At 46.5% G+C, this 26807-nt stretch overlaps 1 protein-coding gene across 3 annotated transcripts in view; it reads right to left on the reverse strand.

Moving 5' to 3' along the window:
• LOC125725523 (integrin alpha-5-like) overlaps positions 1-26807 on the reverse strand; it is a 38167-nt gene that overhangs the window by 9155 nt on the left and 2205 nt on the right. Inside the window, exons 2-22 of one of the 3 annotated variants that reach the window (XM_049002494.1) lie at positions 18024-18154; positions 15411-15508; positions 14958-15081; positions 14780-14841; positions 14630-14690; positions 14389-14514; positions 14185-14229; positions 13894-13937; positions 12769-12825; positions 11853-11905; positions 10868-11076; positions 10572-10763; positions 10283-10328; positions 9794-9907; positions 8281-8336; positions 7751-7908; positions 7522-7659; positions 3841-3908; positions 2337-2487; positions 2162-2254; positions 172-251 (exon numbers count right to left, since the gene is read on the reverse strand). In XM_049002494.1, the coding sequence (XP_048858451.1) occupies positions 172-251; positions 2162-2254; positions 2337-2487; positions 3841-3908; positions 7522-7659; positions 7751-7908; positions 8281-8336; positions 9794-9907; positions 10283-10328; positions 10572-10763; positions 10868-11076; positions 11853-11905; positions 12769-12825; positions 13894-13937; positions 14185-14229; positions 14389-14514; positions 14630-14690; positions 14780-14841; positions 14958-15081; positions 15411-15508; positions 18024-18154 (2106 nt within the window). Of the gene's footprint in view, positions 1-171; positions 252-2161; positions 2255-2336; positions 2488-3840; positions 3909-7521; positions 7660-7750; positions 7909-8280; positions 8337-9793; positions 9908-10282; positions 10329-10571; positions 10764-10867; positions 11077-11852; positions 11906-12768; positions 12826-13893; positions 13938-14184; positions 14230-14388; positions 14515-14629; positions 14691-14779; positions 14842-14957; positions 15082-15410; positions 15512-18023; positions 18155-26807 lie in introns of all 3 variants that reach the window. The other 2 variants (XM_049002495.1, XM_049002493.1) reach the window with 2 other exon arrangements.

The following is a 26807-nucleotide window of genomic DNA, read 5'->3' on the forward strand; positions in this document are numbered from 1 at the left end:
TAAGGGGCGATTTTCCTCTTGGACTAAATTAATGCTCGACTCCATCCCTTGACATTTGTGTCGGCAATTAAAATGCTCACACAAGCTTCTCACATCACGTCAAAAGCTGATTCATACCCAGGTTTGCGAGGAGATGGAGGAAAAGGATGGGAGCCTGACATCTGGACTCACCTGCGTATCTGCAACTCGAACTGCACTGTCCTGTGTGTGTCTTTCAGGCGGGGGGCGGTGAAGCGGAGGCCTGCCCACAGCTACAGCGCACCGGGGGCGGTCAGGGGGTGCAGGTGGCATGGAGGAGGAGAATCGTCAGAAGGCACTTGCTCACACAAACACACAGAAACACACAGAAACACACAGAAACACACACAAACACACACACAAACACACACTGGCACCGGAAACACTACTAACAGAGGGAGGGGCTAAAGAAGTCTGACAGGGGATGTGGAGGTAAATTGAGTTTGACCGGAAACAAGACCACGCCGGTCTGGACTTAGTCATACAGCCGATGGCATTTCCAGACTTTTCTCCTCCAACCTCCTCTCCACCCCCGCACACCTACAGAACACATGCCGAGCGCCTGATCTGGGCCAGACCTCTTTATGTGGATGCTTATGTGGTTTTTATATTTTCCACTTTAAAAAAAAAAAAAACGTAATTGTGAGAACGAGGCATACGTGTGCGTGCATGTGCAGGTTTGTGCCGGTGGGGGGGTGGAAGGGGTGAGCTGGCAGACTGAGCTTCTTTGTTTTGCTTTCTTAAACATGGAGCCAGACGACTGGCCCCTATTAATGAGGGTCAACCTAAACGCTGGAGAAACAGAAAAAATGGGAGATAGCGATCACTTACAGTCTGGTCGAGCTGTGCGTCAAGAACACGCCAAGCCGAACTGGCGGCCTCACAGGCTGCCTCACTGGCGGCCTCACAGGCTGCCCTACAGGCTGCCTCACAGGCTGCTTCACAGGCGGCCTCACAGGCTGCCTCACTGGCTGCCTCACAGGCTGCCTCACAGACTGCCTCACTGGCTGCCTCACAGGCTGCCTCACAGACTGCCTCACTGGCTGCCTCACAGGCTGCCTCACAGACTGCCTCACTGGCTGCCCTACAGGCTGCTTCACAGGCTGCCTCACTGGCTGCCTCACAGGCGGTCTCACAGGCTGCCTCACAGACTGCCTCACTGGCTGCCCTACAGGCTGCTTCACAGGCGGTCTCACAGGCTGCCTCACTGGCTGCCTCAAAGGCGGTCTCACAGGCGGCCTCACAGGCTGCCTCACTGGCTGCCCTACAGGCGGTCTCACAGGCTGCCTCACTGGCGGCCTCACAGGCTGCCTCACTGGCGGACTCACAGGCTGCCTCACTGGCGGCCTCACAGGCTGCCTCACAGGCTGCCTCACAGGCTGCCTCACAGGCTGCCTCACAAAATTTATGTTTCAGGTCAAATTAGATCATCTTGTGTAATTATGCATTTTGAGTTTACCATACACAATGCATAGCACAAATAATGTTAAGAATAAATGATTTTCTATATACATATTTTTCATGGTCCACAGATGCACTGTAGGATGTGTTTATGTTTAATGACTTTTAGTCACCAGGTGCAGCTTGAAGCACCACTAACTGCGATGTCGACAGAAAGCTGGCGTCCAAATCGCATGGTGACATGAAGCATAATTTTAACCCGCAGAGATGCATATCAGATGGTCATTAAAGCGAGACAGAAACACTAATAAATTATACGACATTGGAACACAGGATCCTATTGAGAACTTGGCAGCGGTTGCCGTCGTTTTTTTCAGAACCACAGTGTTGTATTTGAGTGAGCACGTTTGAGGTCACATTTATGTAAAATGTTTATATAATATATAATTTAAGAGACTTTCTATAAAAGTACTAAGTTCTGGCAGGAGTTGAGACACCCAGCTGCTTAAATATTCCTGAGATTTCTTGACAGTAAATTAACCCCCCCCCCCCCATCACCCCCCACCCCAACTCATGACACATGGTATTGAAATGGAGACACTAGCATGACTAATGCCTTTGAAGTACAAGGCATGATGTAAGTCATCCTCGCTCAGCTGTGGGTGCGATAAGGACGTGGCCTGTCATGTGACTCGGTGGGCCAGGATTGGGGACAGGGATTGGTCACGATGGAGATGCTTACGCTTGTTCCAGACTTCATTGGGTTTCCCAGGTCGCAGATGAGGTAGCGGGTCTGGTTCTCCGTCTCGTAGCTGCATGTTAACTGGGACAGGCTCTGGAAAAGGCCCCCGTGTAAATCTGAGGCACGCTGCTGACACGCAGGTAAGTGAAACATCAGGCCGTGACGAAATCCTCACCTCGTTGTTCCGCGAGATGCCACTGTAGTCGGCCTCGGGGGGCAGCACCACGTAGAGCTCTGCTTCATAAGCCCCTCCCTCCCCCTCATTTCTAGCGTTGAACATCAAGGTCAGCGAGTTGTCGTCACCCAGGTACACCTCCCTCCTGTCCCTGCAACCCACAGAAACCAAAAAGTTGGCCGCCGTTTGAAAATCAGCGTCCATTTGATCGAAAGCATGTCATCAATGCCTGATTAGTAAACGTCCGGTTCCCTGGATTAAAAAGCTTGTTAAGTAGGAGGTCATTAAAAACACTTAAAACACAAAGCAGATCACATCCAATGTGACCCCATCCACAGCTACTTAGAGTGCTTCTTAAACGATAACCTGACACCACTCTCCTGTCAGCACAAACACAGACAGTGCTCGACATCCTGTCCACAAGAATCCCGCTGACCGTATCCCCAGGGCTGTTCGTATGTTTCGCTACAGATCCGGGCCGAGAACCGTGGCCTTTAACATTCTCCCCTCTAGCCAAGGTATTTCGGCAGACTCAGTCGCTATGCTTGCTGTTTGGATGCATCCCAAGTAAGAGTCGTACGATTTCTCACAGGAAACCCTCCCTGTTCTCAGCAACTACTCCTTCATCCCCCCACCACGACCAAGTTTTGCAGTAATAAAGTCATTGAGGCAATCGACCCCACCCCCCTTCACCACCACCCCACCACACCCCCCCCCCCAGACCCCACTGCACAGGTCTGGATAGAATAAGAAATTCCATAGGAGGAGCAAACAGATGATTCCAATTACACCCAGGCCTCTTAATGTTATGCGAGTTGGGTAGAGGGGGGTGGGGGCAGTAACAGATTCAATATTCTGAAACAGGACTGAACTGATTTGGGGGGGAGTGGAAGCCGGGCCTCTATAAACCACTAAATAAGGACAAGAGAAATAAATGAAACCAAAAACAGCACAGCTGAGCTGGCCAGTGACGCGGTGACAGAAAGCGCGTCGTGACGATGCGGTCACTGCAGCGCGAGACTCACACATCCAGTGCGCTGACGTAGGTCACACGGGGAAACGTGCAACGGCGCGCGTCACCTAAGACCATGCCGAGCCCCACAATGCACTGCTGCAAGACGCTTGAGTCGTCAGATTTTGCTGCTTTTCTCTCTGTCAGAAACATGCTCAATAACTCCTTCCTTTCATATCACTGCAACACCTCCCTCCAGTTCTGTCTGTCTCTTTCTCCCTGGCCCCTGGCTACAAACGGGAGAACCTCGCCGTCATTTCTGAATTCCTGCCTGGCACGCGCTGGAACCCCCCCAGCTTTGAGCAGCTCCTAGAGGGAACATGTGTGGATATACTGCAGTCGCCTCTTGATGGCTTCCGGTCTGTTTATGGGGGTTGGCCTGTCATGGCCCGATGGATGAACTGTGAGGTGTGGAGGTGCCGGGGGGGGGATGGGTGACCGGATCGACACAGCCTGGCTATGTCAGTAGCGCAGAGCGTGTGGGGGACGTACCCGTAGACAGCCAGCTTCAGGTCAGGAACACAGATGTTGTCTTCTCCGCAGTCCAGCAAGATCTGAGCCTGTCAGACCAATGTTAAAAGGACACTTGGTGAAGGACATCAGGACGGTGATCCCTTAGAAAGGATTTGGGAAGGGGGTTCAAAACCTGACCCAGAACAAATCCCCCCCCCCCCCCCCAGACAATGAAACACGACCGGAACCACACGGCCAAGACAAACAGCCCCCTGTTGTTCCGGTGGGTATGAAACAGGAAAACTGCTGAGGCTTTCAACTTAATAAATCCTTTGATTTTACTTTTATTATTTCACATAATAAATGTCCTGGCAGACTCAGACTGCATTCACCAAATGCACCTTATTGTGGGCGGGGGGGCAGTAATTCAAATTAATCCTCAGCTGAGCACCACTGCCTGCGGAAGAGATCCAGCTTCTTGTGAACACTGCGCTTACAGGGACGGGAGCTGGGACAGATGTTTCCAGATGCGTTTCTGTTTGCAGGTCTGATGCGCTCCTGTTTAACAGCATTCCACGTTGGCTTGGGTGGCGGAGAGCCGGACCCCAAGAGGGACAGCCGGACCCCAAGAGGGACAGCCGGACCCCAAGAGGGACAGCAGGACCCCAAGAGGGACAGCAGGACCCCAAGAGGGAGAGCCGGACCCCAAGAGAGACAGCAGGACCCCAAGAGGGAGAGCCGGACCCCAAGAGGGACAGCCGGACCCCAAGAGGGACAGCAGGACCCCAAGAGGGAGAGCTGGACCCCAAGAGGGACAGCCGGACCCCAAGAGGGAGAGCCGGACCCCAAGAGAGACAGCAGGACCCCAAGAGGGAGAGCCGGACCCCAAGAGGGACAGCCGGAAACAGAAGTGAGGCAGTAACGGGCAGGAAAAAACGCGGCAAGAGCGGTTACAAGCAGAGCCAGAAATAGACCGTCAGGAGTTCTAAAGAAAAGCCAGGAAGCCTTATCAGCCATTAAATCAGCCATTAAAAGAGACAGTGAAACACAGTCTGGTACGAGTAGAAACACATACTCAGAGTCTGCGCTGGTGAAACACAGAGTCACCGGGACAAACAGAGTCCGAGGCAGTGGAACAGAGTCAGAACTACATGCAGAAATAAAGACAGACGGGTCAACTAGTCAATCTGCTGCAGGGAAGAACCAGGAACAGCATCGACTCAAAAAGCAAAACATTAGCAATTAACCCTGTCATCCTTAGCTACTCTGCGGCAGGAACAAGCTCTGCATAACCAACAACTGCTAGGAAGGCGGTGATAAATCTGATAAAAGAAAGCGGGAAAAAATTAGAAGAGCAAGGGTGTGGAGGCAGGACCAAGCGAAGGTCTTTCAAAGCTTTCAGGCTTCCCTGTAATTAGACAACTGGGGGGAGCTGTAATTAGGGGACACGGTGTCTTTTATCACCAGCATCGCCCATATAGGCATCATGTCCTGCCCATATATAATCATTCACAGAAAGAGAGAGTTATTTTAGATGCAGAGTACAGTCCAATGTGTGTCTATGTGTGTGTGGGGGGGGGGGGGGGTGGGTTACTGGCAACGAGACAGACATCATTATTATTTAGGCATAAGGAAGGCCTTGTCACTGATAGGTGCATGTTCATAAGTGAAACGCAGCAGAGGGCACTTGCATGTTTTCCTGGCACTGCCAAACGGTGAGATCTGCACATCTTCTCCACACTTGCATACCGTTACGCCACAGAGCAGCTTGCATGCTGAGCCCCAGCTCAGGGATGGGAGGGGAAAGTCAGCGAAACACAAACAAATCGCTACCAGATGCCATCAGGACGGCCTCACCCAAAAGTATCCAGTGGCCTCCGCTTTGTACTTCTCCGACACACCTCCGCCGTACAGGCTGCTTGAGTCAGCCCTGTGAGCTAACCTAGGTGTCCTCCGCCGTACAGGCTGCTCGAGTCAGCCCTGTGAGCTAACCTAGGTGCCCTCCGCCATACCGGCTGCTCGCGTCAGCCCTGTGAGCTAACCTAGGTGCCCTCCGCCGTACAGGCTGCTCGAGTCAGCCCTGTGAGCTAACCTAGGTGCCCTCCGCCGTACAGGCTGCTCGTGTCAGCCCTGTGAGCTAACCTAGGTGCCCTCCGCCGCACAGGCTGCTCGAGTCAGCCCTGTGAGCTAACCTAGGTGCCCTCCGCCGTACAGGCTGCTCGAGTCAGCCCTGTGAGCTAACCTAGGTGCCCTCCGCCGTACAGGCTGCTCGCGTCAGCCCTGTGAGCTAACCTAGGTGCCCTCCGCCGCACAGGCTGCTCGAGTCAGCCCTGTGAGCTAACCTAGGTGCCCTCCGCCGTACAGGCTGCTCGAGTCAGCCCTATGAGCTAACCTAGGTGCCCTCCGCCGTACAGGCTGCTCGAGTCAGCCCTGTGAGCTAACCGAGGTGCCCTCCGCCGCACAGGGTGCTCAAGTCAGCCCTGTGAGCTAACCTAGGTGCCCTCCGCCGTACAGGCTACTCGCGTCAGCCCTGTGAGCTAACCTAGGTGCCCTCCGCCGCACAGGCTGCTCGAGTCAGCCCTGTGAGCTAACCTAGGTGCCCTCCGCCGTACAGGCTGCTCGAGTCAGCCTTGTGAGCTAACCTAGGTGCCCTCCGCCGCACAGGGTGCTCAAGTCAGCCCTGTGAGCTAACCTTGGTGCCCTCCGCTGCACAGGCTGTTGGAGTCAGCCCTGTGAGCTAACCTAGGTGCCCTCCGCTGCACAGGCTGCTCGAGTCAGCCCTGTGAGCTAACCTAGGTGCCCTCCGCTGCACAAGCTGTTGGAGTCAGCCCTGTGAGCTAACCTAGGTGCCCTCCGCTGCACAGGCTGTTGGAGTCAGCCCTGTGAGCTAACCTAGGTGCCCTCCACTGCACAGGCTGCTCGAGTCAGCCCTGTGAGCTAACCTAGGTGCCCTCTGTCCTACCAGCTTCAAGTTTCCCTGTACGAAAATTGCTTTCCAGACATTCTGAGTCAATTCCCAGTTGTGCATATTAAAAATGGAAAAAGTACACGCGATTCCTGTCAGGGAGCTGAATGTGCCGGAATCACTGACATGGGGCTGCTCAGTGACTCAAGGGTTTTTACACTTCTGTGAGGGAAGTTAGTCTCACGGCAAGGTGAAGACCCATAAGAAGTATCCTTAAAGGATCCAGGTTGTTTTACAAGCTTCATGCACAGAATGGTTTTCAGGTGGGGCATGACTTAGGCATTCTAAGTGTGGAAGGTCGTGGGTTTAAATCCCATAAGTGGCAAAATAACCACATCTCTGATCTCAAGTTTCCTCCCTCAAACATTGTTTTGGGCAAAACCATTTACTCAAATATACATAAATCTTGAGTCTGTGGCCTCATCCCTCCAAGGATCAAATCCCAATATATGAGCTTGGATATTCTCCCTCTGTTGTGCAAGTTTACTGTTACATTCCAAAGACATGCAATTAGTTGAAGAAGCATCTCTGTTCTCTAAATTGTGCGACAGTATATGAACTACTGACATACTGTCCGACATTTTACCATACATTTCCTGTGATAGGCTCCATGTTTACCTGGATAAGTGGTTGGAAAGAGGATGGATGGATGGAATCTCAACTCATCCCTCTAGCATTTGGGATAGGCTGAGAAGAGAGGACACAGGCTCCTATGTCTGAGCCCATGTATCAGATTAGCTAGTGAACTGTCCTACCTTCTGCTCAATGAGATCAGGGGTCTGGTAGTTAAGGATGGGCCTCAAGCCATGGGAATCCAGTGCAGCCTGGGGGTCCAGGCTGTAATTGAGTGAGACATAGATGGGAGACAGCTTGTCCCGAAATTCTTTTTCCTCCTGGAAAGAACAGAGAAAGTGTTTGCCAAATTCGGACCACACCCCTACACAGCCCGTTCCACTGGGATTCTGGGAGGCGTGAGGCACCGACCCGTAGGTAGATCCTGGTCTCTTGGCACAAGCGCGCTCCGTTGGCCAGCCGCAGCCTCTTCCACATGCTGGGCTGCCGCGTGTCGACAAAGAGGGCTCTCCTCACCGCCCCCTTCTGCCTCTGCTTCATGGTGTCCAGCTGGACTTCCACCACAAAGTCTACAGCACACAAACGCAAGAAGCCGCAGGATTGGTAAGGTCTTCCCAATATTACATAAAGCAACTTAAACAATGAATAAACAAGATTTATTCATTTAATGAAAAGTAAATTCAGGTTACGCTGCATAAGAGAAACTTGGAGATGAACCAGCAAGTTCTACACTATGGGTACATGACTCTCAGAACTACATACTACTGTAGTCTGATGCATAGCAATCCAGAAGTATAGCAATTTTCATTTCATTAGGCTAGAATACACTCAGCTAATTTAACAAACAAATTAATTAAGTAAATTCAGCTGTATTTAATGCGTTGGAGGATGGCTGGGTCTGTGGGTGGGAGGGGGATTTAAGGGTATTTGTGTCGACTTACCTAAATCATCGGGTAGGTGTTTCCCATTGGCTGAGAGGCAGAAACTGAGGTTGACACTGGACACGGAAGGACAAACACAGAAAAAGTGTGATGCTCTCCAAGGCAGAGATAAATGCAAGCACCCAGCGAGGCAATCTGCTCTGCTCACCCAGCAACTGTCATTAAATTAAATGATCTGTTTCACTACTCAAGCTTATGCAGTACAGAATTTACACAGGTGCGTAGGGTCAGATTAATGCTGGTCAGGCAAGACACCAGTTGCAGTGGGCGAGTTTCTGCACCCAGTCACCGGTATCGTAGCATTGCTTCCAGGACGGAGGGGTGTTTTTGTTACACCCGGATCAGAAAGGAGGGGGCAGGGGCATTGCCCAGGGCCACATGGGGGTTTTGCCTTCATGTTTCCCAAATGTGCTCAACCCAAAACAAGAACCAAACTCTCCTTGTACCTGCACACTTCTCCCACTAGGCTCAGCACTTCGGTTCCATGGCAATGCAAATCATAAGTAAGATATAAATATGATCTGCTTTTAGCTAATAGGTACACAAAGCTGACGATGGGTATGTCTGTAGTCTGCAACCTACACTGTTCTCAATCTATTGACCAGTTAAGAGGACGAAGAAGGAACAGGGGAAGCGCACAGGTGTGTTAGAAGAGACACAGATCTTGTTATTACTAAGCAGCTGCTTTCTGCATCGATATAAATCTTTAATAAATGTAGCAGTTTTTTCATTCAGTTTAAAGATTATTTAAGTTGACCTTAAACAAATATTTTTGTCTAGTAAGTCAGACATTGCTAATTAAACTTATTCTAAGATCCTGTTGCGTACATCAACTGATACCACAAACCCCAGTAAGCTACTATTCCCTTGTTCCCTGAAAACTGACCTTGCCTTCTCTTTATTCCTCCCTGAAAAACATCATGTACTGTAATTGCCCCGGTTCTCAGGCAATACCAATGGAGAAACTCTCTTTGCCATTTCTGCTGACTCTATTTATCTAGACTTTCCAATATAGAATGAAAATTATGAAATATCATTGATTCCACATCTTCACAATTGAAATCAACATTTACACATGCATGGTATGGAAAGGCATGTACTGTATAGCAGCTAAAATCTCATACTTCCGCTGACAAGGCCAAGTACTGTGGCAGGTACTGGGCGACAATATGGGAGATGTACTTGAGCTGAAACTCGTCCATCGCCCTACCCCTCCAAAGCTGTTTATCAGCCACAGGACTGTGGCCTTTCAAGCCCACACTAGTTAATCGAATGAAAAGTGTGTTTAAAGAAGCCTATGACTGACTGTGTGTGACTAACACACTCACTCCAAGACCTCATTCGCATCCATCCATCTTACAACTGTTTATCCAGAACAGAACCACAGACGTTTTAGGATAATCAGACACAAAACCATCCAATGTGATGTATTTAGTCGAGGCTGACAGTAAACTGGGCAGCGGGAAAAGCCAAGAGTCACGTCTGAGAACAAGGAATGGGGTTCTGACCGTACCAGGACACAAGGACAGTCTCGTTCCCGCGTGAGACGATGCAGCTCCTCTCTTCGGGGTTGATCATGGTGGGAAGCACCAAAAGGGAGACACTGGTGTTGACAACAGGTCGCGCTCTGTGGATGAGAGACAGAAGAAGGACAACGCCCCCTTGAGGATAAACCTCACGCCTGACCGAAACAATGACAAAACATGAGAACCGTCTTCTCTCTGCCAACAGCTGCAATAATCTAAAACCAGCATTTCACAAAATGTCCATATCATTAATAATAATAATATCAGTAATAAAATTGTATATAATATAGTATATATGATAAAATTATTTAATAAAAGTAGTATTATATCCATCGATCTATAACTGCATATCCATTACAGGATATTTATTTAAGGAACTGAAATTGGTGTGATGCATATTTATATATGTAAATAATAGAAATTATATTTTAACTTTAGCACACTTAATGTGATAAGTGATATAAGTGATATTTTACCTGTAAAGAATTGCCTTATCGACTCCAAATGCACCTACTATGAGATCTAAGGGGGTAAAAAACAGCATTATTTTTTTGTAATATTTCACAAGCCGGTCCCCATTTAATGAGTATGATGATAGTAATTCCACTTGTATCTTCCCTCTGTGCAGCCTGCAGCAGTTTGACCCCTGCACTTATTTTAAAAAAAATATTTTGCAGTGTTTAGCCGAGTTTCCAGTGGTTAGTCAGCTTGAGGAAAACCAACAAGACCCAGTGTACAACAGAGACCTTTTATGGCAGTACTCACCTGGGTATCCGTTCATGTCTAGGTCCTTGTTTCCACGGATGGCATAGCCAAAGCTGGCAGGAAAGGTTCTCGAGGCCCATTGGCCAGCGAGGACCTGAGAGGGCGTGTCCTTCACCCCTCCTTCATAGCCATTATAGATGAGAACCAGTCCTTGCTGTTCCTCACCCCCAAAAGGACAGCTGATGGCTACATCTGGTACCGCAAGAAAAGAAGGATTGAAGACTGACAATGCCTGGCAACCATCCTAATATCTCCCCACCCCCCATACCCCCTCCAACTTTTCCAAGACTGTTTACCATTGAATCCATCCTGGTTGAGGTCTCCCAGGGGGGCGATGGAGCTTCCAAATCTCCCAAATATCTGTGTCCCAGTTAGATGGGGGAAGACAGGCTCAAAGTCCAGGGCGTGTCGTTGAAGATAAAGGTAGACGCGGCCAACCTCCTCCAGCCGCCCATCCGATCCACGGACCATAAACATGGGGGCTCCCACCAAAAGATCATCCAGACTGGTGGAGGAACAACATCGCCATGCTTCAGTGTTCCGCTCATAGCCCAGAGTCTCATTAACATTTCAGTGTATTGTTCATACAACGTTGTCTCATTCATACATCAGTCTGAGGGGCTAAACTTTGTGCTAAACTGAAAATAGGAACCAACTTGCAGGCAGGCAGGGCAGGGGACCTCGCCCTAAACTGTGGTGTGACAGAAAAAGCAGAAGGTCTGTGTTGCAGGGTTGTTGCGACATTATGCTCACTGACCTACTGGGCCTAACGAGGGAAGGGGTTGCTGACGCCCCAGACGGGCTATATAAGCCAGACACAGACAGCAGAGTTTGAGCTTCCTCAGGTATGTACTGTTTGTGCATCTGAGTGGCTCCCGGATCGCGATCTGTGCAAGGAATTAAGGGCTGACTTTCAACCATCCTTCGCCTCCAGTGTGCATCTCTTTCCTCATCAACGGACTCGGCAGAGACTGACTCCAACCAGTCTCATTCATAACTATATATTGTTCATGCATAATTCTCTTTCTGTCATCTCAGTGCCCCATTTAAACTTAGTTGACTCTATCACGCCTTACAGATCTACTGTTTTTACAATACCTTTATAAGACAGTTATAAGAAACAAAGTGTTATTATGTGGAATATCTGGCAATGCGGTGCCTTTAAAGTTCGAAAGAGAGTGTATTTTGAAGTGCTTTACTAGCCAGGAAGGCTTGTGACAGTAAGACTGCCTTATGATCCCTTATCCAGGGTGTTGAACAATAGGTTGTGCACTTACTCACCCATCACTGTTGATGTCAGTGGCAGCCACAGCGTAGCCGAAATAGGAGCCCATCTGGAAAATATTACAGCAGACATCACTGTCCAGCCCTCCTCAGGGATATAAAAGAGTACCCCTCCCTCTTTTAACTGTCGCACCAGAAGCCCCCCCCCCCAGTCCACTCCAATATCCACCCCTCTAGCCACCCAGCTGACTCAAGCTTAACAGCAGTTTACCTCATCCCAACACAGAGAGATAGCATTTTACACAGCAACTTTTCTGATGTATAAGGAAGGACAATTTCTTCAAGGATATATCAACATGTTACACTCTCTACGGGCGAATGTGGGGAGCAACAACTAACAATAATCTCCCAACAGTGAAAGAGTTGAAAAATAGTCTGCGACTGCCATCTTCGAATCTGCTAACAGTGTTTTCTTCAGCATGGTCCTTTCTAGCCGTTTGGCTGCATTCTGCATGTAGCTTTTTGGCCGTTGAACTTAAACGATCCCAAGTCCAAATTCCTTTACTCTTTAGGTAACCAAACAGATGTATGTTTTGTTTAACCAACAGATGCAATCAGCATGTTCAAAGGACCATCAAGCTATATTTTGGATGAGATTTCCGACGTACCATCCAACAAATCCCCTCTCCCCTCGCAGAAACAAACAAATGTAATTCTTCTGTCATTTATGATACATCAGATCTCCTCGGTTTAGGGGTTTATTCCATAGGCGACAACAAAAACAAAACCTACAGAAAACAGTGCATCCAACCAAACAGCGAACAACCCACCCATTCCATGAAAACTTAACCATCGCAGGGTTAGCCTGACACTGGAGCTTATCCAGGATCGCATGCCATCTACGTTAACGTGTCCCTTGTTACAAATGGCTATGCTTTCAAAATGAACAAGAAAAGCAAAGTCACAAACTCACCTGTTCACCCGTGATGTTAAGCACTGACTTCATGTTCGTTCCGTTCAAAATAGACACCTGGATGTCAAAGCAAACGCATGGACACATGGAACGACAGCCAACAGAGCTCACCATTATCACTAATCTGTGTAACTGCACACAAGGAGCTTGTTTAAAAAAATTAAAAACCACCACACCACAATCTAAAGCTGTTACACCAGTACCACCAGTTACACCAATTTTATCCTTTTTTGCTATAAGCCACTTTACCCTTTTTGGAAACACAGGCGACCACGGCTTCTACAGCTACAATGGCATGTATATATTTGCACAACACAGACACTGACAGCAGCTTTGATGTTTCATATATATATATATATATATACACACAGTATATACCGCCGCCTTTAACATCGAATTTGGTGCACATTCATTAATGCATCGTTTCCATGTGCTAATGCAGCATCTCAAAATTTTTTTCATCCACATTTGCATTAATTTCTCATCGAGATCTTGTACTGATGACAGGTCAGTTGAGCCGCTCTGTAAAATCGTCCTCTGCACATCTCTAAGACTTTTTAGTGGGGTTTAGGTCAGAACTCTGTGCTGCCCAATTCACGTGTGAAAATGATCCCCTTAAGCACGCTTTGACAGTCCGACCCCTATGAACCTCGCCATTATCATCCCGGAATATGTTCATGTCTTTAGGTAAGAAAACATCCATTGATGGGATAACCTGGCCATTCGGTAGATACAGGCATTCAGCTGACTTCACCTTATTGCTGCATAACGTTGCTAAACTTTAATAATAGATGCTGTCATTGGCTTTTAAGTACCTGCTGATTGAAATTCAAGCGGTAAATTTTTCCGTTTTTTGGCCAGGCAATGTGTGTGTGTGTGTTTAATATATATATATATTTCATGTATATATGTGTGTGCACATATATATACACACACGCACACATATTCAGGGTACATTCAGGGTATTAGTTATACAAATACATATATATATATATATATATATATATATATATATATAAGGCATGCCAGGTACAAAATACATCAACAAGAATTGGTGTTATATTGCTTTGCTTGAGGTAACTTTCCATTTCTTGTTTACTATAACAAATATTAAGGAATCCTTACTAAACCATAAAGCATGATTCCTTTTGGGACACCAGCCACAAAATCTGCAGGAAAAATAAAAAGTGAATGTAAAATGACACAATCAGATATAGCAGAGCATTGAACATTTATTGGGTTCACGAAAGAAGTTCTGGTTGGCATGTATCAGTATCCGAAACTTTATTGCCGTTATACAAAGGTATAACGATAGATGGAGTTTACTTCAACTCGAAAGTAGTTAAAAAATTAAATAGGCAGATGACTGACTAATGTGACCACCCCATAAACTCCGGTATCCATGGCGATGCTAACCTTCCTCCATATCACCACTGAACTCCCCCACTGCAACTGAGTAACCTGGAAAAGAAGACAAACTATGGATGTTACATGACCCATGCACCTTGGGGAATGCAAACCCCGCAGGCATTAAAATAATGTTCTGCCAGACCAGCATACTTCCTGGCCAGAAATGGCCATTTAATTACATGCAGGTGGAGCTGAATTTGATTAACGTACCGAGGTAGCTATCATCATAGTGTCCTTGTGCCTGTCGAGTCTGAGTTTGCCCCGTAACAGACAACAGGAAGTATGAAGGATAGTAGGCCTTGACGATTTCCTCCTTAGTTGCAGCAATAAGCTGACCTGGGAAGTGTAAAACAAAGGCCTTTATTCCCCCTCCCTCGCAGGTGGTCCGGTCTCATTCACAGTTTTGTTTGCCGTTCGCTACAAACACATTAGCTACATGTGCTATCATCACCTTGCCAGTAGTAGCTGCCTGGACCTCCAAGAACCACCTTCCCGCTCTGGAACACACAACACTGTAAGAGCAGGGAGCCACACGCAGCCTCTTTCACATTCTCGACAACGACCAGCTGGAAAATATCTAGCATGAACAGTCATAACTTACCTTAGTAAAGTCAGCACTGAATCCCCCTTGACAGTAGCCCTGACCAGCAGGACCATGTATTTCTGAGCCATAAGAAGAGGAGAACTACGTCAGCACCTGATCTTTGGGCTGAAACATGCATGCAGAATGTAAATTCAGATACTGCAAGTGAGGATTACATTCCACAGTCGAGGCGTACCTGTACGGCACGGGGCGTACTCCACAAACTTAGAGAAGTTATCTACAGAGAGGTAGCAGGTTCCTGTTGCATCAGACTTGGGGATGTCTTCTTCTGTTCTCCAGTAATATCGAGGAGCACAGGCCTTTGGCACATTCAGAAAACAGATAGAGGTTAACTGTTCATGTAGAACCTCATTAAAATTAATTTTACACAGATGATGCCACTACACGGTAATTTCATTCAAAATTCAGCACATTTTGTAGATATGGAACTTTACATAACTATATAATTCTTAATTCTATGTAATTCTATAACTTTATATAATCATAATCATAAACACAGAAACATTGTATAATAAAAACCATATAAATCAGGCTGACCTTGGTTATAAACGTGCCGGTTGACCAGTCGGACGTCAGGTTACCAAAGAAATCCAGAATTAAAGATTTAAACCTGAATTAATTATCTTACCAGTATTGTGCTTCCATGGGATCTCACTGTGGCACCAAACCATTGATGGGACTTAAATTCCACTTGTAGATCTGTGTCATTCACATGGTAACTGCGATCTCCTGGGCGAAAGAAACACAGGCTTAGATGTGAAAAAGACTGTGCGATACATAATTTATGAATACAAATTTTTGTATCTTGCTCACAGACAGTATATTATTTCCGCAACGAAAAGTGTGGTCTAAATGAAACAAAAGTGAAAACCTCCGAAAATCTGATGATAACCATACAGAAATGCTGATGGTTCTGAGAAAACACCAACACAGCCATGCTGATCCTGTATCTGCACCACTTTAAGATATAGGTCATCGTTCGAGAAATCTGTATGGCCAGAGATCTGCATGACAACATGAAGGAAGTAGACAGAAAACTGTGTGCTTGTGGAACAGACCAGTGGGACCGACTTGTGTGTAGCAACCAGTCATGTACACAAGCAGAAACAAGCCATAATTACAAGCATGCTACAGAACAGAAAGACATAGCCATAAAGCAGAATAGAGGGCTGTATTACATCATCTTCCTGGCTCTCCCAGAGGCCAGGGGCGGCTCATTCCAGCATGTTATCGAGCCGCCCAAAACAAACAGGGTCCCTGACTCATAGCCTCATGTCAGTCAGCCTTCTCAGAAAACTCCCTCCTCTCCATTCCTAAACTTTCAAGAGTTTCACGTAGCTTTTTTTACTGACATGAATAACATCTGCAGTATCGTCAACTCAAGCCCAGGCACAGACATGGACTCCTGGTCTCAAAAGGCGGAGGTCCATTCCAGATGGACTCTCTGTTTGTATGGGGAAAAACAAAGCTGGATCACAGCTCCCCCCACGGGAAGCTCGTTATTTTATGTTAGGTGGAGTTTGAGAGGGTGTATTAATGTAAGGGGTTTGAACAAATCTCATAGGTTATATGTCACAAATCAAAATGATAGAAATAGCACAAGGTGAGACTTCTTGCAGGGCTTGATGTATCTGAGGATTTGTCTTCTGGACACTCTGTGAGATCACAAGCTGGAGCCATAATGAAAAGATCAATGACTTTCAACCCTGGTTCTGATATTTAGTTCTTCTTCTTGATAACTTGATAACAAGCAATTGATCACAATTGATTGAATAAATAAATAAAATCCAGTTAAACTGAATGGCCTATCAGGCTGCGTTTGCTCAGTTGGTGATGAGTATTTACATTATAAGAAAATCACTGGCATTTTGTCCATGAACATTACCTGTATGTTTTAAGTCAAAGTGGATTTGCCCAAGTTCCTTAGTTTGTCAACAACAAAAAGCTACAACAATAAAATCAGTTTGCTAGTAAAATAAACACTCATTATTAGAGCCAAACTTGTTTGCATTTCTGCTCCCTCTATCCACATCAAGCCAACAAACAAACCTCCTTCAACCCCCTGTGAGACTTGCCCTTTAAACTGTGCAAGAGAGCTTGTGCTGGCTCTGGGTGGCTGGGGGGGGGTGTTTGTGCACAGGCAGCTTAGATAAAGTCTTGCGACAACAACAAATGGCTAAATTCAGTCATCGAGTCAGCGCCCCCCAGGGTTGTGATTGTGAGGTGGAGGGGTTAGACCTTTGGGATGTCTGGTACGAGACCGTATCAGTTCCTACTTATCAGATGTAAGATGAAGGACGGGGTAGGGAAGCCGCCTTCCCTAATGAGTCTAGCCTAAATAAAGAAGCAATTTCAGCAGCCCAGTAGCTGAACTGAACCCTCTGCATGATATTCAGCTTTAGAGCTTTCTTGTAGGTGCGTAAAGGGGAATTTCCATTATTGAGGCAAGGAAGAGTTTACTGGTTTCTTCTACACATCTCTTCCTTTTTCAAGCAGGGAAACACTCGAGACTGGTGTGGTTGCTCACTGGGTTATACAAGTACTTCCCAACCTGCTCCTCTGAGACCCTATGCAGTCCACATTTTTGCTTACCAGGACCTGGGAGGGAGCAAAAATATGGAATGTCTGGGGATCCCAGGGGAACGGACTGGGAAATACTGGGTTATACTGCTGCCTCACATTTTCAGGGTTTCAGGTACATCGTTAAAAATAATTAGTGATCTTAGATTGTCTATAGAATGCAGTGTGTGTGTGTGTGTATGTGAGAGTGTGTGTGTGTGTGTGTGTGGGAGTGTGTGTGTGTGTATGTGAGAGTGTGTGTGTGTGTGCCTTGAGATGGGATAGTATTTTGTCCAAGGTACAGTGCATGTTTTTGCTTCCTCCCAGCTACCTGCCAGACAGTCCGTATTTTTGCTCTCTCCCAGGTCCCATTAAGCAAAAACATAGACCCTATGGGGGGGTCCCCAAAGATCAGGTTGAAAAACACTGACCTAGGGGATCTACAATAATGCTCACTTTGTTTCCAACATCTAGTCAAGAGAACCATTCTAGAATGTATATAAGTTAAGAATGGATCTGGAAAGCTGTGCAAAACACCTTCCCATTGCATATTCCAAGGAAAGCAGGTCGAAAACAGCGAATCAACTCCACACAGATTCCTATAGAACAGCAAATAGGTTGAAACGAAAAACTAAAAAGCAAACAACTGGTTTCACCCCCGAAGATCTTAAGAAATTCTTACCTTCAGAATCAAATTCAATGACAGTACACTGTGACTGAGTTCCGCTCCAGGGGCAGACGTACACAGATCCACCCTCTGTGATGCTTAATTGGCTGGTATTGGCTTTGGGAGCACCAACCAAAATGCTGACACTGTAAGGAATGACATTGACAACAGTTAATTATAAAGGCAGTAAGTTTTCAGCTTGGTTTAATTAATAAACAGGCTTAAGTTATATTTCATAATTAAAATTATAGAGCAAATACTTTCTTGACTACTGGATGTTTGATATTCCTAGTCTCAAGTAGGGTTATTCAACACCTTGAGACCTTTGACATCACTGTTGCTATATCTGGAATACTGGTTAACAGTAGGCAAACAGGTTACCCAGCAACTCACTGCTGACCTTGTGTGCTATCCCACCCTCTGTGGTCAAGGATCAGCCTAAATGTCCTGACAAAATTCATGAGCTGTGAATTCCAGAACTCAAGGACACATCAGCCCCTTGCTGACCCCAGGCTGGCTTAAGCAGATATCAGCAACAGTTTTTACGCAATCAGTAGCACACGGTCACCTTCCAGTTAAAGTGCAGTGCCATAAAACATGGGCCTCTTTGAGGATTTGTCAACACTTGCCTTAATTGCTTAGTGACCCAAAATAAGAACAAGTTGTTTTCATCCTGGAAGAGCAGATGATCATCATGAGGAGGTGACTGCAGGGAAGTACAACAAGGTCCTCAAGGGCACATGATCTTACAGTAGAGCAGCTCTCAAGCCCTCTCACAGTCTTCGCTCTTTAGGAGAAGTGAGTCAGAGGTTCACTTCAAAAGAACCATTAAGGTCCCAAAGAGATTTTGACAGTTCAGTAACAATTTTCGCATGTTGAAAGAAATTACTCACTGGATAAACTGGATGTGATGTTTATTTCTAATAGCTGCAACAACCTGCTCTGTGGTTGGAGTCTCTGATTCATGTGAAGGATCCTCTGTTTTATAAAGGAGCAAAACTGGGCCTGTGGTTCCATTTAAAGGCTTGTTTCTACTTTTGAAACTAACAAGCTGATTTGTCACTAGATCCATCCAATCCAGACTGGCAGAGCAGAGACTGAAGTTGTTTATACTTAGTATTCGTCAAAGACACCAATGATCTTCACCAAAACTTGAGTGACCCTCCTTCAAAAAGTTCATAAGCCTTGTGGGCCCCAGGAAAGATCCAACGGTGATCTACAAAGCCAGAGATTAGGCTTCTCAAACGAATTTTGCAGCTGAGCTGGACTATGAGGATGTGGTTGGTATTTTGTGGCTACTGCAATCAAAACAAGAGATGCTCAAGGCAAAACAAATTAGAGGAGGTGTAACTGCACCCTCTTCACTTTCTGACCCTGACCTTTTCAAACTCGATAACGGGGAACAAAACAGCAGGTCTGTTTTCCTAGATAAAGGCAGCCTTGACGTTTTGGCAGCGTTCTGTTTTGAGGCTAAACCCCAGCCACTGAAAGGTCTGTGCAGCCCTGGTCAGGACTAACGACATTCCCAGAAAAGTCTGGCCCTCACTCCCTCCACTCTGACATTCGGGGGCCCGGATGTCTGGAAAGTCAGGAAGGTGTCTCCATGGCATGGCTGGCGGAGTCTCAAACGCCAGGAGGCCCCAACATCTCCCGGGCTGGAAAACCCTTCACCTTTAAAACCCCGAACATCCTCGTAAGTCTGGTCTAACCCTAACTGTAAGTCATCGGAGTGGTTTGCTCCTTTCTAGCAGGCAGAAGTGATAAATCCTTCTAAGAAGCGTTGCAGTTCGCTTTCTCTCTCAGTTCTGTCCATTGCTGTTCCTATAGCTTCAGCTGACCAGGGCCAAATGCAGCTTCCTGAAGAATTACCTCAGACTTCCACGTATACATTTAATAGCTACAAAATGTCAGACTTTTTCAAAAGAAAAAGAGAAATGAATGAAAAACTAATGTTTAATCAATAAGAAAGCAAAGCTAGATTTGTTTTCATTGTACTGTATTATTTTGTTACTTTTTCAGTCATTGCCAAGTTCCACCTCTGTTCTGTTCTAAACATCTTTATTTGAATGAAATAACTTTACTAACTTAGACTATTTTTCAACAAAACCTCCCTCCAAAACTGTGCCAAGATTCTAATCAAACCGAACATGGCAAATGCTTTAATCAGCATAACAGAAACACGTCTGGGACAAGACCCTCCCCTCAGTCCTACTACACCGGTTGATAAAAATCTGTGAGTAGCTCAGATGAAAGAAAATTGGAATTTAATGGGTTTTATCACGGCTGAGCATCTCTCTGGCCTCCAGGGCCAACCTTATGGCCCTACTACAGGGCAGCAGAATGAGCTTTTGGAATTAGATACTGGTAAAAGTACAGAAAAGGGGACTGTCGGTGACCAGGCACAAGACGTATATCCAGTCTGCCACAACCTCAGAGTGAGAGAGAGCCAGGCTGGAGGCTCAGAGCAGTTGTGGTCGGATGTATTTCACTGTGCCAGTGGCTTCAAAGCAAACACATGGCAACAAGTGCCATTATCTCCACTAATGAGACGAAGGTTTACGACCGTAGTCCTAGATGTAACTGATGCAGTTGTGAGGTCTTACTGCGTCTATTAACACCTAAGCAGGCACAAGCCAATCAGATTGTTGGAAATGGACATTAGCAGGACATTGCATCATAACTTCTCCTGGCGCCTGTCTGGATCAAGGCTGGGAGAAGACTGATGGTTCCTCAGCCCCGCACCTGAGGTGAAGGCCATGCTCACTTCCAGGACCCAGCAGAAGGCGCTCCTGCTTTTCAGGTGTTCTACTGAACTGAGGACATCTTGCACTAGCACTCTGCCTCGCATTTCATTCACCAGTACAGACATCAGTGCCATGTTTATGGAACCCATGAGTAATTTCCTTAGGGGGAGGGAGCGAAATGACGGAAACCCTTTTTGAGGTCTGAACCTCGGCGTTTTTAGGCTGACGTGCCTGGGCCACCTACAGCTTCAGGAGGCGGCTGAGGGTTTCTCTCTTAAATGTCGCGACTGGGAGATTATTGCGGTGAGACAGCTGCTTCACAAGCATATGGAGTCGCCTCGTTAGCGGCACACTGTACATATGGGACAATAAAAGAGGTCTAATAAATGGCACTCATTCTGATTTGTGGGAAAATTAAATTAACAACTAGCAAATAAAATAACCCAAATTTAACTCTCCACTCCAGACACTGAGGGAAATTGCTGATGTCAGCTTGTCTGCTACTCAGCAGTTTACAACCAGGGTTAAAACAGGTAATCAAATGCCTAATCAAAAGTTTAGCTCCTGTTAATTAAGGGAACTGTTCCCTCTTTTTCCACTCTTAATGGTCCTCAGCTCAGCTAAAACGCTTATACTGCTCACACGCTACACTAATCGCTGAAAGCTAAAACGCCATGAGCTTATAACTGTGCTCTCCATTCCGCCGCGGTTAGCAGCTATCATGTCAGCTGTATATCACAACAGCAGAGAAAAGATGGCTGATACTCTGTGATGCCCAAAAAAGGGGACAAAGACTGTCACTCTGCAGTGATGCTGTGTGAGAGGAAACACAAGCCACCGGCTGGTTAACCTGTGCCAGTCATCTTATGAAACACAGTGAAACGTCAAGGCTTAGAGTTATGATCAGTGCAGCCACCATCTGACTTAGAAGCAATGCTCCTGCAGGGTACTAAGAAGACACATTAGGCCATGTGCCCTGAGACCGAAAACTGTTAAGAAGGAAGGAAACCTGGATAAGCGGATCCAGGACAGCCAATCACAATCAAGGCCAAACCAGTTATTTGGCTTCTATGCTAGGACAGGTGAGGTCAGGTTGGGGAGCATGCACTGGTACACCCACCCATGACGAAACACCTCAGGATCTTGGTTGGTGACCCCCCCCCTCCTCCACGGCCCCCCCAGCCAACACCCAGGCCAGTCCCAAATTGCTGCTGCCAGGTGTTACGTCGGTGTCCCCTTGGCCTATTCCAGCTGCTTGGGTTTTCATTGATGAGGATCCTGCGAGCCGGATCACCCCCAGGGAAACGCGCCGCATGGCCATAGCGTCGCAACTGATGCTCTATAACAATGCAGGTAATGTGCCTCACTCAGGACTCCCTGAGCGTCTGCTCATTCAATACAAAATCAAACCCAGCGGTACCCAATGATTCTCCGAAGAGACACAGTACCAAAGGAGTCCAGACTTCGTCTTAGGTTGCCGGACAGCGTCCATGTCTCACAGCCATACAGCAAGACAGGGAGCAACAAGACTCTAAAGACTTAGACCTTCGTTCTCTTGAGCACCACACACCCCTTTCCAGGACCTTAAGACCCCCCCATGCTCTCCTAGTCCGTCTACTGGCTTCATAGGGAGATTCACCAGAGACATGAATGTCGCTGCCGAGGTGAGTGAGCCTCTCGATGCTGCTGATGTCATCCTCCCCGCAGACAGACCCACTACTGCTGGCTGCGCCCAAACGGTCATTAAAGGCCTGGATCGTCCTTTTTATTCAGGACACTCGCAGTCCCAGACACACAGACTCCTCGCTCAGTCATGTTAGGACCATGGAAAGTGACTCACAAGGGCCCCTGTATGACATCAGGAGTCCCATAAATAGCAGGATATCCACATAAGACCAGGAATCACAGTTACACCTGCCTGCATCACCCTGACATCCAATTTCAACATGAAAACAAAAATTCCAAGAAAGATGAAATTCCAGAGGCTTATTTTTAAAGGTTTACCCCCATTTCTGCACTGCAGTAGCAGCCATCTTACAAACAACCCAGCAACTTTAGCAAAGAGACATTTACATGCCTTCGAGAGGACATTTCTATCAGAGCCGTACTAAATAAAAACGAAAGTCTGGAAGAAAGTGGGCACAGTGAATCACAGCCCCCCTTCCAACCACGAGAAGGAGATCTTCCAGCCCGAAAGGCCACTGACTACAGAGACTGACCAGCAGAGGACGGTGTCTTCATTAGAGCAGACACCTGGTCCAGGCCCCATCCAGCGGGGAAAAGCCAGCGTAGAAATGTCCTGACAGAGAAATTTCATTACGGAACAGACACTTTCCACTCAACCGTCTTTAAAAACCCCTCAATTACCTAATCTGGTGTGGCTCCGGTATCATATTTTAGTTATTGGAGTTTAGTTTTTTGTTGGCTAATACCATCATTAGTTTTACAACGATAATATTGTTTTCTTTTTTTTTTTTTTTACATTTTTCTAAAGCAGGAAACCAGTACAAATTGCAGCCGGGTAACAGATCTTGAGCCAACTGGCTCACAGTAAAAGTGAGGGAGCTCAGCTTCCATGAATCAGCAAGGCTAGCTCACTGCTATGGTTCGTTTACCAATCATAATGAAGGGCTAAATTACTCCAAGCTAAAAAAGATTTAACCAGCAAACACATGCTAACACAGCAATGCGCAAACTGCTGTGTAAAACAGAAGCGCATGGCAGTCTTCGTGTCCGTGGGCTCCCGTCCAGGCCTACCTCGACAAAACGTGGCCTTTGTGTCAGCGAGCAGCCTGGGGAGGATTTGAGGAGAAACAGACAATCTCGCATGTCACTCCTGGAAGCCCGAAATCGCCAACTTTTTATGTTCTCACGAGTCCAGGCCAGTTTCTCTCTTAATAAAGGAAAGGTGAGGCTTGACAGGCAAATATATTATACATGGATAATCGAAGACAGTATACAATGAAGGAAAAGATAAGTTGTATGTTTTCTTTCTCATAATGGCATTACACCATTACAGCCTATTCGTTTAGCCAACATCAGAGAAGAAAACGACTCACTCCACTGTGGTTATGAGCCGCCCTCCCAACTCAGTCATTTCTAGGTATGATACGTTAATCAGCTCCATTCAGGATTTATACCTGTCCAGAGTCAGGAAGCGGCAAAATCACTGCAGATCCATCACACACAACCTGGTCAAACCTCCCCTCTGGTAGCCGCACTTCATGTATGTATAGTAAGCAGCATCTTTGTACTGAGGCCCTTTGGCTTTAGCCTCTTACATACTACACTGTCTGTTTATGTTTGTTTGCTGTATGTCTGCCCTGAATAAGCACACTGAGAGCGAAGGAAGCGAAATCCTTGTGATATGATTAAATAGCACAACTGCACGACTTCAGATATGGGCAGAGAAAACCAGCTGAATACATCTTCAACATAGTGGAAAAAGGTGGATATCGTCTCAGAGTTCAGTGTCATGTTCTAGAGTAGACTTTTGAATAACTGCCCTAATACACCAAATTCTCCACGGTTTACATCCACTCTCTCAGTCCAGCTGAACATTTCTGTCATACCAGGCAAGATCCTCCCCTTACGTGGCCAACAGTAGGGTGTTTTTTGTGGGGAATGAACAATAGAAAATACCAGCTACTCTTTGAGTAAAAAATGTGACCCTGGTTCCCGTATTTGTTGAGTCATTAACCCATGTTGTCCAAATCCCACCCCATGTTCCATTTCAGGGAAGTATTAACACAGAGATTATTTATAGCATTTTATGTGTGACCGTGCAATGTGACCAAAGCTTGTCATGTTAAAGTCTGTTGCACATTGACAGTCGTATCGCAACCTGGGGTATATGGTTCTTATTCTTGCAATAAAACCATCTTTACACAGACGAATTTCACAACATATTGTGCTGAAATACAACACACTGGGACGGAGAGAGTGATTTTTCTGTGTGTACAGGGAGCATTTCGGCCGTGAGGTTCAGAGCAGCCGTCTAACACTTTCATCGCTTCGTCGCATGCAGACTGCGGTGAAACACCAGAAATGTGACAACCATGAAACAAAATCAGCTTATTATTAAACTCATCTACCTTCATAAGAAAATGTGAAAATGTAAAAAGATGTTCTTCTGTTGGTCATCAAAATAGGAAAGAAAACAGCGAAATTAAGCCAGGAGACAGAACTGCAGACACAAACCAATGTCAGAATCCAGGATAAAACATTTTTTCCTGCATTATTATGGCCCTGGAATGAACTAAGGGGTCTGAACATTGGGCAGTAAACGTCTATACTTGTGGGAGGTTAGATTAGAATCAGCACAATTGCTGCATTTAACCCAAATCGAGCCACATTAGAGATTAAATCTACCTATCCAGGGAGCAGGGCAAATCACAAACAAAGCCACTCCACACGTCTCTGCCAAATTAGCCCCAAGCAGCCCGCAAAAAGCCATGCAGAACCTGAGCCCACACGCTCCGCTTCCTTTCCCATGTTCCCTCAGCACAGCTGCAAACTCCACCCAGCGCGCAGGAGTCCACCTCCCTGTAGCCGTCACCCCATGGGGCAAATATGGAGCAACACAGAGCCATCTTCACCACAGTTCAAATGGAAGGTTACATGGTGTCATTTTCCCACTTCAACAAATAAAGGAGAAAAACAACCAGTGATTGCTAAAAATTAATAAACATGCAAGAAAGGTAAGTAGCTTCAGGCCAGGATGAAACATTACCCATTTCCCAGTTTTTTTGATGATAAATTACTGTGGTGTGCAGTACAAGTGTGTAACCCAACACAAATCATTCAGTGCCTTGTGACCACAAGAGGTCCTTTATAAATAAATTTTATTTACTTACAAAAGTTTTGCTGTGTCATTGAATTAATGGAGTTTAACTGCGTCACTTTAAATGCGGCATGACATCCGGTCAGTGGGGATGACGCCTCATGCTAACATTTATATTCATGTCACTGGTGCTGATGGACAGTCAAGGACGTGACGTCACAAGGAATTAACAGATATAGGAATATTTGTGCCAAAAATATTTATGCGAGTGGGTGCCGTTGATTCTCACAAATGTTGCCCATTACTATGAAAGAGACCCAATGTCCTGGCAGGAATTTCTCCAAAATGAGGATACTGACAATTCAATGACTGCTTGAGACTTTAGCACAGTGATGGATATAAACACCGCTGAATTGTTAATTGTATGAAGGAAAAGATTTTACAAAGAACAGTAACATTTCACTCAATGTATTTCGGGTGGGTCCGCGTGGATATTCATTACGCAGACAATATGAGTTCTGTTCTCCCGGTATCAGTCATGCTTCGGGCAGAGCGTGCCTCGGCAGGTTAGCGATCTGTGTCTCTTCTGAGGGTCAAGATCTCATTTTTATATCTGCTGGGCCCTTGAGCCAGGCCCTGAACTCCAGCTGCCCCGAGGATGCTGCCTGACCCTGATACTGATCCTCACTTGCACGTTACCCTAGACGTGTCTGCTAAATACACAAATGTGACGAGAATGAGTGCGACCCACGACCTGTAGAGGTTTGGAATGATGGCCGCTGCTTGTAATGCGCATCGCTGAGCATTATGTAGCATTTTAAAGGCAGATGGTCCTCATCTATACAATCTCAGAAGACACCCATCCCTATCAGATCGATAGAAGCAATGCATGAGTAACCAGGGATCGTGATTTACGACACTGCAGAGCATAATAATTCTGATTCCCCATTGCCTCTCACTTCCTGGCCTAGGCTACACACCAAGTGTCCTGCACAAATGCAGTCACAGTTACTCTATCCTAAAGACAACCACGTTCAGACGGGACTCAGCGGCAGAACCCTTGGGTATATCACACAGGGTACATACGAGTCTGTGTGTTTTTTATGCCAAAAATGAGGACTGAGGTTAGACAGCTCTTCTCCCTCGACCTCGCAGCCACATTTACTGCCAGCTGGGCATCCACATGGCCGAGAATTCAGACAGTTGAGCCGATGGACAAATCCTGCCACAGTCTCATGGCTAGTTGTTCTAGTCAGGGGTGTGGCATGCTAA

This window comes from Brienomyrus brachyistius, unplaced genomic scaffold (assembly GCF_023856365.1).
Source record: "Brienomyrus brachyistius isolate T26 unplaced genomic scaffold, BBRACH_0.4 scaffold68, whole genome shotgun sequence".
In the NCBI taxonomy this organism is placed as follows: domain Eukaryota; kingdom Metazoa; phylum Chordata; class Actinopteri; order Osteoglossiformes; family Mormyridae; genus Brienomyrus; species Brienomyrus brachyistius.